Source organism: Schistocerca piceifrons, chromosome 2 (genome assembly GCF_021461385.2).
Source record: "Schistocerca piceifrons isolate TAMUIC-IGC-003096 chromosome 2, iqSchPice1.1, whole genome shotgun sequence".
Lineage (NCBI taxonomy): Eukaryota > Metazoa > Arthropoda > Insecta > Orthoptera > Acrididae > Schistocerca > Schistocerca piceifrons.
In genome coordinates, this window is record NC_060139.1 from 134850474 (window position 1) to 134868119 (window position 17646).

Here is a 17646-nt window from a genome sequence, read left to right on the forward strand (position 1 = left end):
AGTGATTTCCTTTAAAACATTAGAATATCATTTCTTATAGTATTGTGAGACAATTCATAGAGCTACCAGTTCTTTTGAATGACACCTCTTTGATATATTTAGCTTACTTATGGAGGGTATAAAATTTAAAATTCACAGATAATGGAACAAATTTATAAAATCACAGTAAAAATTTGGTCATAGCAAAAATGCTAAAAAAGCAGAGGATCAGTGAAGAAACTGGAGGAGTAATATACAGGCATATGCTCGAAAAGAAATAAAATTGATGTGCTAACTGAATCAGGGCATGATGAATGATAACCTCAAATAACAATAAGGAAAGATAGAGGATCATGTATTTGCAATGATAGAAAAAAAGAAATTAAGCATAAAGACTGAAAAAAATTAAGACAGAAGAAGAATGCTTCTCATGAAACACAGACTCTGAAATCAATAACTAGTTTATTTTTATTAACACAAGTTTAACAGACACACAGAAGATTATGGTTATTGAAGTTTAATTTTTAAAGTCTATAGTTTTGTAACCATGAGCAAAAGTGAAAGGAATTGTTCACAAATCAGAGGAGTTACACTTTAAATTATTTAACTGGATAGATAAAAAATCTACTCACCAAGTGGCGGCAGAACACACACATAAAAGACTGTTGGGATTGGCAAGCTTTTGGAGCCAGTAGCTCCTTCTTCAGACAGAAGGGTTGAAGGGGAAAGAAGAAGGGTGAAGGAAAAGGACGGGAGAGGTCTAGGAAAAGGGGTAGGTTTCGGGAAAGTCACCCAGAACTGTGGGTCAGGGGAGACTTACCTATGGTATGAGAAGGAAAGACTGATTGTTGGGGACTGCATCAGATGAGATTTGAAAACCTGAGAGCTTAAAGGTGGAAGATAGGGTAATATGCAAGAGAGAGATTTCTACTAAAGCACCGTGCACGAGTTAATAAGAGTGAAAATCTAAGTGCATTGTATGTAACAGAGGTGGGACAGGGGAGGGAGGGGGGGAGAGACACTGAAAAATAGATGGGAAAGACAATGAAAGATGTAGAAAACTAAAACAGAGAGAGTCAAAGAGTAGTTACAGTGAAGAAAAGCTGAGACAGAAGAAATTAACATAAATTAAGGCCAGGTGGGTGGCAAGAACCAAGGACACGTTGTAGTACTTGTTCCCACCTGCTGAGCTCTGAGAAACTGGTGTCTGGGGGAAGAATCCAGATGGCATGTGTAGTGAAACAGGCACCGAGGTCACGAGTGTCATATTGTAGAGCATACTCTGCAACAGGATATTGTGAGTTGCCAGTATACACCCTCTGCCTATGCCCATTCATCCTAATTGATAATTGTTACATACAATATAGTTAGCTTTTCACACCTATTAACTCATGCACGATGTTTTAGTAGTTATCTCTGTCTTGGATATTAACCCCTTCCACCTTTAAGTTATGAGGTTTTCAAATTTTGTCCGATGCAGTCCCCAACAATCAGTCTTTCCTTCTCATCCCGTATGGTAAGTCTACCCTAACCCTCGGTTCTGGGTGACTTTCACAAAATCTGCCTCTTTTCCTAGACCTCTCCAATCCTTTTCCTTCACCCTTTTTTGTTCTCCTTCAACCTTTCTGTCTGAAGAAGGAGCCACTGGCTCCGAAAGCTTGCCAATCACAACATTCTTTTACATGTGTGTTCTGCCACGGCTTGGTGAGTAGATTTTTTATCTATCCAATAAAATAACATTACATATATTGTTGGAAAGGATGCGGTACTGTGTGGCTCTGTTGTTTGATGACATTGTTCCATTTTAAACTGGTTCTAAGGCTAGTTGACAAAAAAATACAAGCCATTAGAAACTAGTCATGAAGGACAAAACATCATTGACAAGGGTTGTCAAATTAAATTTGAGTGGGAGATAAAATATAAGTAATTTTGACAATTAGTATCGAACTGGGGCAGAGGGTTCTGAGTGACTGTGCACTGTCATGGTGATACAATGTAGTTAGTAGAGCTTATTTAATATTTGAGGCAGTTATAATTGCCTTTAGTACCTTTTATGTCTCTAGCTGTTCCAGTTTTGCCATTAGGTGAGTAAAAACTCTTCCCATATTATTTGAACAAGATAAATGATCAACAATATGAAATCTTAAATACCATAGAATTTGAAATGTGTGCTGGAAATGTATTTGCTGCCAGAGAAGTATGTGCATCTAACTGAATGAGTCCATTGATATAACTTCTACAAGCAATATGCTAAAATAATAAATAGAGAACATCAGTTTCAGATTATAAATGAAGATAATCTAAGAAACAAAAAAAATTATAAAGATAGATTTCTCCCATCAGTGATGTCATCATAGTTAAATTTTCCAAGTTCTGCTCAAGATCAATTGCATGATTATGAACAAAAAGGTAAAATTATAAAAATTGCAGCTAATTACTGCAACAAGCTTACTCATATACTGATTTAATGTAATTGGATAGGTTAAAAAGTCTACTCATCAAGCAACAGTGGGAGAAAACACATATAAAGGTTAAACAAATGCGCAAGCTTTCAGAGCCAGTGGCTCCTCCTTCTGGCAGGAGGCTGAAGGGGGAGGAAGAGGGATGGAGGTAAAGGACTGGCAACATTTAGGAAATGGGTAGAGTTCAGAAAAGTCGTCCAGAACCCCAGATCAGAGAAGACTTACTGGACAGGATGAGAAGGAAAGACTTGTTGGGGACTGCACCAGATGATATTTGGAAATATCAATGTCCAAATCTGGTGCAGTGTTACTTTTCCAAGCTCTCTCTGTTTAAAATTTTCCCAGTGAATTGAATGTTGAAACAAATTTCAGACTTGTAGATGGCTGTCACTGAATTCATTGCATGATGTTTCAGCTGGGCACTTCCCAGTCATCTTCAGGTGGGCCATCAGTTGTGCAGTGCATTCAATGAGGACCAGCTGCAATCCTGAAATTGTCTGAACTCTCTCCCAGTTTCCTAAACCTTGCCAGTCCTTTTCGTTAATCCCTCTTCTTTTCCTTTCTATCCTTCTGCTCTGAAAGCTTGCACATTTCTTTAAGTCCTATAAGTGTTTTCTCCTGCTACCACTTGGTGAGTAGATTTTTTTTTATCCATCCAGTTATGTTATATTTTCAAAAACTGATTATTTTTGCATACTGATTTGATTTATGAGGGAACTTTTATAGGGAATTTGATTCATATAGGAGGGGTTGTACATAAAATGCATCGGATAAAGGGTATTTGTATTGTGTTGCCTTCCCCCATTTATTTATTTATTTTTATTTTTTTATTTGCACAAATCATATTCCTATTTATTAAAAAACTACCTTTCTTCAAAACATTTGGATTATCCTTTTTTATAATACCTATTTTTGCATCTAAATGTGTTTTAATATTAAAGCCCCATGTAAATATTGATGCTTCAGTGGCAAGAGTAGCTTATGCTGTAAGTGAATATGTAGTGTGTTGAATTGGCTGTAAATATAGGTACATTTATACAAGCTTAAGTTTTGTGTGTTTTGTAATTATTTTTGTCACATGATTTTTTTAATTTTTTGTACGAGCATTTGTATCTCTTAACCTGGCAGAAGAATCCATTAATGTTTCTGTAACAAATAATTCAACCCATGTATAGTTCCTCATGTTGTTTTTTTGTCCCTGCATCCAGGTTGAACAGACTGACACTGGCAGATGGCATGAAGTTGCAGATGAGGTAGATTGCCACTATTTATACCATTTACCAACAGCTAACATAGTACTAACACCTTTCCCATAACCAGCTTTACAACCCTGAGTCAATAAAAGCTGTAAGTATGGATCCCACCTTTAAGAAACATTGTAATATTAGTAACTGCTTTAGTTTATAGCACACATTTATGCTCATCTTGTTCTCACATTCTGAAGCTGTCAATAATGCTAGATAGTTTAAAGTTATCTCGTTATTCAACAGCTTAGTAGGCAGCAACATCAAAATTGATTAATGGTTATGTTGTCAATCGTACAATTCCACAAGTACTCAAGTTATGGCATAAATTTGAATATGTTGTTGTTACATAAGTCTTATGTGTCACAGTGATTTCTGTGCTACTGGAAAACACTTGGTAGAATAAAATCCAGTGAGTGAATAAAGATGAGCCCAAACAATGTAACAAAAATGTTGAGCTTTAGATTGGCAAATAAGCAAGAACTGGAATACGGTAGCTCAGTTCATGAACCTGGATTCTTCTTCAGAGCTGACAGCCTCTGCCCCCCCCCCCCTCTTGCCCCCTCTTCCCCTCCTTATTTTTTCCCTGACTGCAGAATAAATTCTGAAATCAGAATGCCTCCAATATATGGTGACCACTAAATACCTCCAATATATGGCGAGTAGCCATCTTTATTCTCTCGATTTATCATGTTCTGACAGTATTTTGAAAAGGATAGTTGCTACTCACCATATAGTGGAGAGGCTGAGTTGCAGATAGGCACAACTAAAGACTATCATAAAATAAGCTTTTGTGACCAACAAGGTCTTTGTCAATACACCCCCCCCCCCCCCGCCACACACACACACACACACACACACACACACACACACACGTATATGACCATAGACAGTGTCAGTCTCTTTATTGTGCATATCTGCGTCTCAGCATCTCCGCTGTATGGTGAGTAGCAACTATCCTTTTCATAATATTGTTAATTCCATCCTGGATTTTCCATTGTTAGAGTATCACATTCTGAGATGTACATCACATTAATCATAATTCTTGGGCTTCTCTATGCAAATAGTAGACTGTTAAATAATAGTGCAAACCAAAGTCTTTTGGAAAAGAGACGGATAGAAATTGGACAAATCAGTTTGAAGGTTGTGGTGAATTTAAAAATAATTCTACATATTTATCATTGGAAATTTCTCTCTTTGAAGTTTAGTGGTAAATTTCATGATTGTTATCTTTAAAGAGGAAAATGTCATGAGATTAATCGTCAGCATCTCCAGGAATGAGATGCAGCAATAACTAAACCAGCAAATGAACAGTTAGAGACCAAAGATGATGACAAGAGTGTTTCAAATATTATTTTGTGATAATGATCTTTCTTATGAAGAGTATGATTAAAAAAAAAAAAATTCGAACCATTCTTGGGAGAAAAGCAAATATTTTCCAGAAAATCAGTTCTTGTGCAGGTTGGGAGCAAGGGGTACTATCAGCAGCTGAAACATGTCCTGTTAAGTAACTGATTTTAATTCTCAGAATAACGTCTACTGGTCTGCTCTAGAACAAAATTCTGCAGAACTTCCTAATATGAGAGCCATTCATTAATTTATCTCTGACTAGCTATTAAAAAATTAAAAAAATGATAAATTTTTATATACAATCTGTACTTACATGTTGATGTCACTTTTACACATACTCACCACCCTAATTCAAGCATTCATCATACCATCAACCAGGTTTCTTTTCCCTTCATCGAAGAATGAGACTGTGTGATCCTCCAGCCCATTATTGACAACATCCTGTAGCTTATTGTCTGTCGCAAAATGCTGAGTAGGCAGTCAGGTCTTACCTTGGGGAAGAGATGAAATTTGCTTGGTGTCAAGTTTGAACTGTACAGAGAATGTTGAAAAATCATCCAGCCAAAAAGTCTTATATTTTTATTTCATTCGATACACAGTATGGGGTCATCCTTTGTCAAGGATAACAATTTCTCAGTAATCATCACATATTGTTCATTTTGGATTGACCTTTGGTGTTTCCAAAATTTCTCATACTTTTCATTTAAGAAATCTGTTGTCCAAATTCCTTTGTGATCCCAAACCATGTAACCATCATTTAGTGGTTTGGCAGTGTTTGTCTGAATGTTTTGGCTTATTGACAGAATGAGTGTACATCAACAATTTGGATTATTCCTTAGTTTCAGAGGTCATGTTCTACACAAATGTCCCACCCCTAGCCATGATTCTGTTTAGGTATTCCTCCCCATCTTCATGGTAGCAGTAAAGGACTGTCAAGACCGATTCTATTCTTTCAGTTTTGTAAACATTGGTTAGATATTTTGGCACTCACCTTGGAAAAAGCTTATAATAATCTAACAGCTCTGTGACTATCTTGAAAAAGCTGTTCTTGAAACCTGAGGGACATCTTCAGAAAGTTCAGAAATTGTGAACCCGTGTCCCACATGCACAATTTTGTCAATATCTTGTGCAGGTTCATCAATCACATCTGAATGTCTTTCTCAGCCACTTCCATCATGCACATCTGTGCAACCAACCTTGAATTTTTTGTACCACAGCCTCACAAAACCATCACTCACAACCCTATACTCATACACATGACATAATAGATGATGAATCTTGGTGGCATTGCCTCCTCTGCTCGCAGGAAATGAATGATAGAATGTACCTAATGAGTGGTGGGAGAGACAGTCAGTTGCACTTTAAAGCAGTGTGTTTTTAATTTCCACCAAAATAAATGAATCTTATTACAAACTTGGTTATAATAGAGGGAAACATTCCACGTAGGAAAAATATATCTAAAAACAAAGATGATGTGCCTTACTAAATGAAAGTGCTGGCAGGTCGACAGACACACAAACAAACACAAACATACACACAAAATTCAAGCTTTCGCAACAAACTGTTGCCTCATCAGGAAAGAGGGAAGGAGAGGGAAAGACGAAAGGATGTGGGTTTTAAGGGAGAGGGTAAGGAGTCATTCCAATCCCGGGAGCGGAAAGACTTACCTTAGGGGGGAAAAAGGACGGGTATACACTCGCACACACACACACACACACATATCCATCCACACATATACAGACACAAGCAGACATGATGTCTGCTTGTGTCTGTATATGTGTGGATGGATATGTGTGTGTGTGTGTGTGTGTGCGAGTGTATACCCGTCCTTTTTCCCCCCTAAGGTAAGTCTTTCCGCTCCCGGGATTGGAATGACTCCTTACCCTCTCCCTTAAAACCCACATCCTTTCGTCTTTCCCTCTCCTTCCCTCTTTCCTGATGAGGCAACAGTTTGTTGCAAAAGCTTAAATTTTGTGTGTATGTTTGTGTTTGTTTGTGTGTCTGTCGACCTGCCAGCACTTTCATTTGGTAAGTCACATCATCTTTGTTTTTAGATATATTATTACAAACTTGTATTCAGATAAGTCTGTGGAAACATTACAATCCACCTATCAACATTTCTTTTTGAATGTAGTGATTTGGGCTATATTTGTGAAGCAGTACTGCATCAGGACAGAAGAGTCATTAACTAAACTTGTCTCAGACAACCATGGCCTGAAAATTGTGTGTATTTATGGAGAGTGTTTTGGTATTTTGCTTTATGTGTGAACTCCTTCTGTAATGACCTCATTTCTGAGACATTGAATTTTAATATTTCTTCTCCCTTTCTTATTTTTTCATACAAGCTAGCTCTTTACTGGTGCCATGCCATAAATTTCCAGGCATGGTTGGCAATCAACATGTTAGAACTGGTTCCATGTAGCTATTAGATCTTAAACTGAATTAGAAAAAAGATAAGTAAGTGTAGTGATTGGTCTATTGAATGTAATTTAAAGGACATAATAGAAGCACACGAACACACTGCTAGAGATCTGCTGCTAGTATAATTTCCAGTGATACTACAGTACTAAAAAGTTTCGGAAGCTTCAGATTTTTGTACCTTGATTGAGTTAGTAATTAGTTAGTTTTGTGTTCTGTTGATCATTTGCACATAAATCATAATGATGTGGAATGAATCATTTTACATTCACATCACAGATTAATTTGTAAATATGGCTACAATATGAAAATTTATAAGTTGTTCCCTTCTTATTACTGTTATTAAATATACAGATGTGAGTCAGTAATTCCTACCTGCCACCTTTCACACATTGTGATAATAGAAATTCTTGTATGAAACAAAAGGAATAGTCAAGGGGAAACTTTTTCAGTTGATTTTCAAATTTTACTTTTTTGTCTGACAGACTTTTTATATCACTGAGTAAATATTCAAAAATTTTCATTCATTATTATGCACTCCTTTTTGTGCTGAAGGCAATCTTAATGTGGACTAATGAATGTCATGTTTTCTTCTGGTATTGTATTTATGTACATCATTGTTCAATTTGAGCCACAGTGATTATTTACAACAAACTTCATGAAGGAATGCATATACTGTGAAGCAGTAGTCAGAATGCCCAGCTCCTTAAACAGATGCCTACAGAATGAGTGTGGGTGAGTCCCAAGTATTGTTCTTACAGCACATTTTTGAGTGTTGAAAATGTTCTTTCTTAAGTATGAGCTACCCCAGAACATTATTCCATGTGACATTATTGAATGAAAATATGCAAAAATACATCAACTTACTGATATGTCTCAATAGTTGCAAAGAGTGCAAAGGTGGTTGATGTAAGTTGTTTTCGGAGTTCCAAAATATGTTTTTCCAGTTTAAATTATCATTAGTAGCGCACCTAAGAATCTCAAATTTCCGCACTATTTATTATTTTTTGACCATTGTTACACTCTTCATTGGTGTATACCTCTAGATGTGCGGAACTGAATATGAAGTATCTTTTTAAAATTGATAGTGGGACCAAACGAGTCGGTGACACTTTTAAGAACATTGTTTACCCATTCTTCTGTTGCTGGGTGTATGCTTGAACTGATTATAATACTAATGTTACCCACAAAAAGAACTAATTCTGCTTGTTGTATATTAGATGAAAGATCATTTGCATATGTGAGGAACAATGGCAGACCTGAGATTGAGCCTTGAGAAATCCCTTATGTGATCTGCCCAGTCAGAGGTATCTTCCCCGATCACATTCATTGAATTACTAATTACAACTTTCTGCTTTCTTTTGGTTAGACATGACATTATCCATTGGTTTGCTATACCATCTATTGCATAGAACCTCAGATTATCTTGGAGGATATTGTGGTTCACATAGTCAAGTGCCTTAGATAGGTCACATAAAATGCCAACTGGTGCTAATTTGATATTTAATGCTTGTAAAATTTGGTGAGTAGAGCGTAAATGGCATTCTCAATAGAGCAACTACAACATGTGATTTACTGAAGATATTGTTGGTGCTCAGATGGTGTGGTGTTCTAGAATACGTCCCCTTGTCAAAAATTTTGGAAAATTATGAGAGTAGTGAAACAGGTTGGTAGTTTGCAACATCAATCCTACCACCTTTCATATAGAGGGGCGTAACAGTGGCACATTTCAATCTCTCTGGAAAAATGCCTTGAGTAAGTGATGCATTACATATTTGAGATAGACAGGGCTTAATATATGGGCACAAATGTTTAGTACTCCATTGGAAACACCATCAAATCCATGTGAGATTTTATTTTTGAGAGAATATATAATCTTCCTTATTTCAGAAAGAGAAATTTGTTATACATTCATATGGTTGAATTTCATGAGAGTTGCTTTTTGACATACTGTTTTGATTTTTCTCTTCAACTGTTTGTCCATACATTTTCTACTGTATTTAATAAATGATTATTTAATACATTTGCTACCTGTGACTCATCATTTTTAGTCCTCCCATTTAATTGAAAAGTGATGTTATCTTGTTACTTGGCCATTTGTCCTGTCTCTCATTTCACTACATTCCATACAGCCTTAAGTCTGTTGTTAGGATTACTTGTTTCTGACATAATGTGCATTTTCCTTGATTTTTTAATAACTTTTCTTAGTAATTATGAGCATTTTTTGTAGTTTGAAACAACACAAGGACCTTTACTTGTACTTGCCAATGGATAAACTCCATTTTCCTTTCACAAAGTACTTTAATCCCTCTAGTGACCCATGGTTTTTTACATTTTTGTTTTATGCTCTTTTTGATTAGCTTATGAGGAAAGCTGTTTTCAGATAATGTTGAAATTGTTGTGGATTAAATTAAATTATATGTTAGCATTTGGTTCATTATAATTTTCACCACAGGTCATCTCTTGTAAACTATTATAAAAAACATTTTTATGTATACAGTAAGGCACATTACATTACATTAATACTCATTCCATAGATCATGAGTACGACATTTTGTAATGATGTGGAATGTGTCAGTTTAACATAAGTTTTCTTTACACAATATAATTAATTTTTTTTACAGTTATTACTTCATATCTAAAAGCGCATCATGATCGGAGAGAGCATTTATTAGTGGGTAAACAGTTATTTCCTTCTTCAGTGAAAACATTATCATGTAGCATCTTAATGTCTTAATTACTGAGATTAAATTATAGCCTGCAAGTAAGGTTTCCAGATCATTTTTTCCTGTCATAAACCCTTAGAAAGTCTCCATTAAAATCACCACAGACTATTAACTGCTGGCTGCTGTCTGACCATAAAGAATCCAAATTTCTCATAAAGAGAATTATTACAGTTAAAAGTGAATGATTTTTCAGTATTAGTTCACTAGAACACACTTGCAAGTGCTGATCACTATAAAATCTACTTGTCTTGATGTTTTGAACCTCTGTTTGTTCTGCCTTCATGTATGTAACAATTCCTCCTATACCCATGTTAGTTCTAGAAGAGTAAGATGCTGGAGTATAATCCTTTATATTTAACTTCTCTAACCCTGTGGTTATGTGGTGCTCAGATAGGCACAAGACATCTACCTTTTCTGAGCTCTGTAAATTTTCTAAACCGAAAATAAGGTTTTCCAGCTTACTATCCAAATCTGTGCATTCTTATGCCTTTTGTGTTTCTCTTTTGTCGTTTTAACTTCCTTCATAATAGGGCATCCGAATGCTGATTCTAACTTCAAAAAGGTACCTCTGACATAAGTAATCACTTGCTTTGTGTGATGATGGCCTCCGAACATTTTCCGCAGGAACCTCAGCCAACCTATCTTTCCCTCTCATGTTCAAGTGTAGGCCATATCTAGTATACCCCATCTCCCAAATGTAGTAACAAGCCATTGTGTATATTTCTATCTCAGTCGCATTTATAACATATTTCTTTCATACTACATTACCTTTAGGAATTATCTGGATCCAGAAGATGCACCTGAGTATAAAAAGCTGAGGGTATGTATGAAAGCTTTCTTTGAAAAGTGTGATACTGGCATCTCATATTTATATACAGGTAAAATAAATGTCTTTGTATTGTTGGAATACAGCAATTGTGGTAAATCATAAATTAGTGATGTCATAAATATGGTAGCTCCTTATGCCTGGTCTGAGCGATAAAAGATAAACAGTTTCATTAAGCTTGTCATTAAGAACAAAACAAAAAGTCAGGCTGCAGTTTATTGGCAGGATTCTGCAGAAGGTACAGCTTCTTTACAGAAGAGGTAATTTATGTAACATGCTCAAATATCAACTCTAAGAGAGGTATTTCACATAATATACTGAAATCTCAACCTTATCTGGTGTTTTGTGAATCCAGTATAACTGAAAAAAATAGAAGAAGTCTGAAGGTTTTTCCTTTTCATGATGAGACTATTTGGTCAGCATGAGAATGTTACAAATGACCAACAAATTTCGTTGAATGCAAGATTACAGGAAAGGTCTTATGCATCTTGTGAAATACTACCTTTAAATTCTTGAAAATGTGTTTGCAGCAGATTAGAAGCAAATGCTACAACCTTTCCTCTTGATGTACAAATTGTATAAGGTCACACTCATAAAATCAAGAGTGTTAGCACATTTACAAAAGTAAAAGTACACAGGCAATTGTTTTACACCCAAGAGTAGAAGGAGAATGGAAGAAAATTACACTTGTGCAAGGTACTATCTTCTGGTGATATGAGGGGACTTCAAAACATAAGTTACACATGTTGTCCCATGCTAAGGTCATTGCGCAGCAAGTATGGTGCATTGTCAGAAGAGAGAGTGCATGTTCTGGATTTCCTGTAGACGTAGTTCTTCTGTGGTATGGTTAACAGGTGCACCCCAGGGTGTGAGTGAAATGGTGCAGCAACTGTAAATGTACTTGAAAGTTGAAGTATGTAGAACAGTATGATTCTTATGGGCAAACATATAAATTACACACATTCACATTGAAATTCTGTCAGTTTGTGGACCAAATGCAGTGTCACACCCAGCTGTAGTGAAATGATGCCAACAATTTGACCAAGGTTGCAGAGACATGGCTGATGCTTATTGGGAAGGAAGGCCAACATTGACTACAGATTACAATGTCCAGGCCATTGAAGAAATGATACACAGCTATCACATATTTTCCAACAATGAGGATGTCTCATCTCGAATGGCTTCATCACCAAGGAGCAGATTTCTGTCATTAAGGAAATGAATGATTGCTAGAACGTTCTGACAGTAGTTTGCAGAGACTTGGTGACTGTGTTGGAAAATAGTGTCATATATCTGTTACACTTTGAAATGTAGTGCCGCTTTCAATAAAAGTTACGTGGCCTGCCATAATAATGTGTAACTTACTTTTTGAAGTCCCTCTACAATGGCTTGCAGAGAGTGGCCTCGGCAGCTGGAGACAGTGGTCATCCATGTGTGAGCTGCATTGGCATGAATATATGTGTGTGTGTGTGTGTGTGTGTGTGTGTGTGTGTGTGTGTGTGTGTGTGTGTTGTCTACTTCAGAAGAAGGCCTTCTGGCTGAAAGCTTACATGTTTAGTAGTCTGTGTGTCATGCCCATCAGCAACTCAACATCTCTACTATACGGTGCGTAACAATCTGTCCTTTTCACAATATTGTCATTATTCCATTCTGGATTTTCCATTGTTCAAGTTTAATTAATAGAAGTTTCAGATTATGGTACAATGAATTCTATCTTTTCTGTTAGAAAATAGTGAGAAAGGGTAAACAAGGCACTCAATTACCGAGTGCAAGTTTGTTCATATATGGGTCATTTGAGCTCCTGCTGTATCACACAGCAAATGAAGATGAGGAGAAAAGCTGCTCTTATATGCCACCCTGACTTCCATTATTGTGTCCTTAGACATACTGGTGTCAAGCTGACTAAGAAGTGTTGTACTGTACATTAGTAACTCATATTGTAGAATACAGTGTAGTTATCTGTGCGTGTATTACATGCAGTTTTAATCATTGCAGCTACTCTAGCCACTCATATCGACGACAGTCTTCTTGGAATGCGCATGTAATATAGCTATACTGAAATGGCATATTAAGTAATAACACAGAGCTGCTGTTGTTGAAATTATTGTTTCAAGCCTACTTACTGACCTTCAAAAATATTGATGAAGATAGGGAGTACTTTCTGTAGTCAAGTCAGAGGACATTATGGGACCTGCCCCAGTATCTGACATGTGCCTAACTGGCTGGTATAAGTGGCTACATAAAAAAATATGCTCTTGAAAAAAGTAAAAGGTATCTAGAAAATTGTAATAACCAATTTGCTGCTAGTTTTAAACAAAAGATTTTTCTAAAATCTAGACAAATTAAATATTTTGTACAAAATTGACAGTGTCACATGTACTATTGATTTTTAGCCAGATAAAAATGTGTATATCCAGAAACATGTTACCTTTCTGACTACCGATAATTTTTCACACAGGCTTTGTTGCATTTCAAACAAGCACATGTACTGTGTAACATGTTCTTATTCTGCAAGGACCAATCCAATGATATGCAATGTGAAACAATAGTCTCTCCAGGTGCTAGATTGTACCCAACACTAGTGAGTATGGGGAAGAGATAAAAATGATGGAGACCGTTTTACCACTGTTTGACAGAAATGCTAGGGAATTCTTGTTTCAGCACTGTTTTGCTACGTTTGCATGTGCCTGGATTTCAGGTGAGTGCAGAAATGCACCTGTACTGAAGGAAATGATATAATTTCCCTGCAAAATTATAGGATGAGATGGAGGGGTAACAAGTCCACTCTATTGCCTCCTATCCCCCCGCCCCCCTCCCCCCCTCCCCCCTCCATACACACACACACACACACACACACACACACACACACACACACATATGTACTCTCTCTCTCTCTCTCTCTCTCTCTCTCTCTCTCTCTCTCTCTCTCTCTCTCTCTCTCTCTGTGATAAATATTTTTGCAGTGTGGCACGCGTGGATGTTGTGTTTGTGTTGTCAAGGGCCATTTGGAAAATGAAAGTGAAAAGAAGGGAGCAGCTCCAAGGAGACTGGCGAGCTTAACATCCTCACACCCTCATCTGACTGATGGATTAGCAGTCTCATTTGCCATTGTTCCAAGACTCTTTAGAGAGATTTGAAATTTAACTGAAAACATTGACACAGTCTTAACCAAAGACTTCACACTCACTGTCTTTCTGTTGCCAAAGATTTATTTCACTACCAGATGTCAGCCCAGGTATCTTAGCTGAGCATCACCAAACTAGAAAAAGTTAGTGATCCAAGTACCAAGGCATGTTGATGTTTTAATAGAATTTTTAACACAGTTCTAATTGAACTTTCCTTGCAACGTATGAGCTCTGCTGATGTATTTCTGATAACTTGATGAACAAAAGAAAGCTAATTATGGAAAAAGTCATGTATGGACTATGATCTCTAACACATCTTACAGTTTTGCTTTATGTTGGTTTCAGCGCACAGGTAAAAACAATTTATATTTAAACATATTAGGATCTGAAATTCATAGTAACATATTCACTGATAAATTTAAAATTGAAAGTAATAAAATATTTTTCTACATAGTTGCCGCCATTGTTCAGACAGAAGGTGCAAAATTGGGGCTTTAATGCAGGTGATAGAACTGCCCCCAACCGAATTGTTCAGTAAAGTTTTGAGTGACACCGGAAGAATGGGAATGTGCATTATCATGAAGCAACACAGGGCCTCAACTGAGCATTCCACACCTTTTGTTTTGAGTTGCATGTTGAAGTTTCTCAGTGTTTGACAGTATCATACCACACTGATGGTATCACTTCTTGGAAGTTACTAAGAAGTAGAGTACCTTATCTGCCACAGACCACAGTGTATATGATCTTTTGTGCTGACAGTATTGTTTTAAATTTTTGATTTTTTGAGGATTGGGATTGCATCGACTCCATCGACTGTTGTTTTGATTCTGTGCAAGTTGATAATGAATTTGAGCTGCCTTAACATTCTTTGTGTTGAATAACAGTGTAACAGGATGCACATCACAGTTGACAGGCTCAGAGATTGTGTTAAATATTTTAAACAATTCCTAACACATGTAAACACAATACAATTAGGCTGTAATGGTGTCAGCAGAAGGACAATGAACCAGAGAGATGAGTGCAAATGTGCAGAACTGCAGTGCTTTGGTGGTGGTACTACGAAATGATTTTTACTTTCTGGATACACTGTGTAGTCTGTCTGATAATTTAATTTCTGTGGCAAAATTCAACAGTTATGCTCTGTCTAGTGATTTCATTTGAACAGAACATAGAAGTGGGGGTAGGGGAGGAACCATCTACTGTTCACAAAACTATATTTCATAACATAACTGAAAGTAAAAATTACAGTTGAAATATCAGCAGTGAAGTTAGTTGTGAACAAAGTGGCTCTGATCGTTACAGAGCTGTACAGATTTTATAGTGCTGCAGTTGACAGTTTCTTACAAAATATGGAGAAAAAAGATTAATAATATATGTAGGAAACATAAAGATATAGGAATAATTTTTACTGGTGTTTCTACTATAGACGCCTTGAAATACACTAAAGATTATGAACACTTTAATTATATGCTGCTTACTGTATCTTGTTAGATGGAGTTGATGGGTCAGTTAGACCAACCAAAACAGCTCTAGCTGTATGTTTCATAGCTACACCATTCTTGATGTAACTTTGTTGTATCATGAGAAAGAGCGCTCTTGGTAAAGTGTGTATTTGTCATAGTAGTGAAATACAGTCAGAAGATATGACATAAAGAATTAATACAAGCCTGGATTACAGTGGGGCTTCTATATACTAAGAAATTTGCAAAAGCTTGTGTATTATTTGTGTGCTAATACTCTAACATAAAGATTAAACAGTGCTTAGGAAAGGCAGCCACTCACTTGCCGATGACTGTAGAAAAGATATTTGTTTTCATAACTTTGTAAACAGTATTAATTTATGAAAGTGACAATAAATGAATCATTATAGATCATTCTTTTCTTTCTAAGGTTAGATTTTGTTGCATCTTATAAATGTGTCTAACAATTTAAAGTAAATTTTTTATGTACTTTCCATCTTAAGAAGGCCAGTTGTTCCATGAATGAAACACAACATTCTTCTTGTTGATATATACACAATTAATGTTAACATATGTTAATCATAAGCTTTGTGACACCTTTCAGTGTTTCATTCAAATGAACAGTATTTCTTTCACAAATTTTTCATTTTAAAACATAAAGTAATTTTCTAAACTGCAAATGAGAACACTGTTTATTCGAAGTATGGACAAAGTAGAAATGAAATATGAGGTCTTATTTTCAATTTCCTATGTAGGAGAGCAACTTGGGATTCCCACAGTATCACTGTGGATAATGCTTATCAAATATCGATCCTTGTTATAGTTTTTATATCTCTCTTTCTTTTTATTCTCCCCTTACTACAAGGTTTGGTATCACATTGGTATCATATTTGTGACTGAGACTTGCCTTTTATCTTATGCAACAGATCTGATGAGAGGCTATGGTACCAAAAAGTGTAATAATATAAAGAACAGAAGAAAAGCAAAATTTGTGATCAAGCCCTAATATTTGATAAGTGCTAAGAAAACAGTCATTGATATCCAAAAGTATTTCTTGTCTTCAATGGTAACAATGTGGAGAAGATTCTAACAAAAGTGTGTTTTCCTCTTGACACCACCTGTTGGTTAAATCAACAAAAATTAAAGTGCATTCACTATTACTGAATTCTTTTCAGTAATAAAATTAAAATAAATTTATGTATATAATTCATTTTTGAACCAGCAGCTGCTGTGTATGCATTTAGTATTCGAATGTTCACTTTTAAAGTCCTGTGTCATATATTTACATACATGTCATGCACTACACATGTTAAGTAATTTCTAATGGAATGTGGTGGCTTAAACCATTTTAAACCCTCATCCTTGATGATGGTCCAAGACCGAAACCAGTAGAATTTGGGTTTTTTTAAAAAAAAAAAAAAAAAAAAAAACAACTGATGGTTCAAATATTCATTTTATACATTACTTAACGACTGTTGGCAGTCACCTTCAAAAAATGTTTAAAATCAGTTTAACCGAAGAAACTGTTAAATTACAAAAAGAGAGGAATGTTTGGCCAATAATAAGCTCCAGGAGGTGAAATTTCAAATACTGCCAATGCAGATACTCAAAAGTAGTGGGGAAAAACTTTCCAAATTTTCAAAAGTTTTATGTTTCTTCATTAGAGAGGAAGTAGGGGCTCTAGGGAAAAAGAGTGGCAAATCACTCAGACCCCACATTGGGAGGGAGCCACATGTTGTAATAACATCATTTTTTTAATGTTCCATGTGGCCATAGTTGTCTAGAGGGTAGAACACCAAATTCTTGCCTGAATTCAGTCCCAGGTGGGGCAGTGATATTTTCTCATTCCAGCACGGCACCAAGTCCACACAGCCTGCCATAAGTTAACAAATGAATACCAGTTTTCTTTCCCGAGGGTAAAAGGCAGCTGTGACCATGGGCCTGCCACCCTCCCTCTCCTAGTGCTATGGAAAAAAGGGCTGTACTCTATCTACAGCCAGGCCAGTAGCCCAGTCATGGGCTGTGCTCCACATACTTTACTTTACCCATTTTATTA

At 36.2% G+C, this 17646-nt stretch overlaps 1 protein-coding gene across 5 annotated transcripts in view; it reads left to right on the top strand.

The window, feature by feature from the left end:
- The window catches only part of LOC124777140 (phospholipid transfer protein C2CD2L), a 607433-nt gene that overhangs the window by 515193 nt on the left and 74594 nt on the right, over positions 1–17646 (top strand). For 3 of the 5 annotated variants that reach the window (XM_047252436.1, XM_047252434.1, XM_047252435.1), the window contains exon 11: positions 3650–3694. The exons of the other annotated variants lie outside the window; for them this stretch is intronic. In XM_047252436.1, coding sequence (XP_047108392.1) covers positions 3650–3694 — 45 coding nt within the window. The remainder of the gene's footprint in view (positions 1–3649; positions 3695–17646) is intronic. 5 annotated transcript variants of the gene reach the window in all.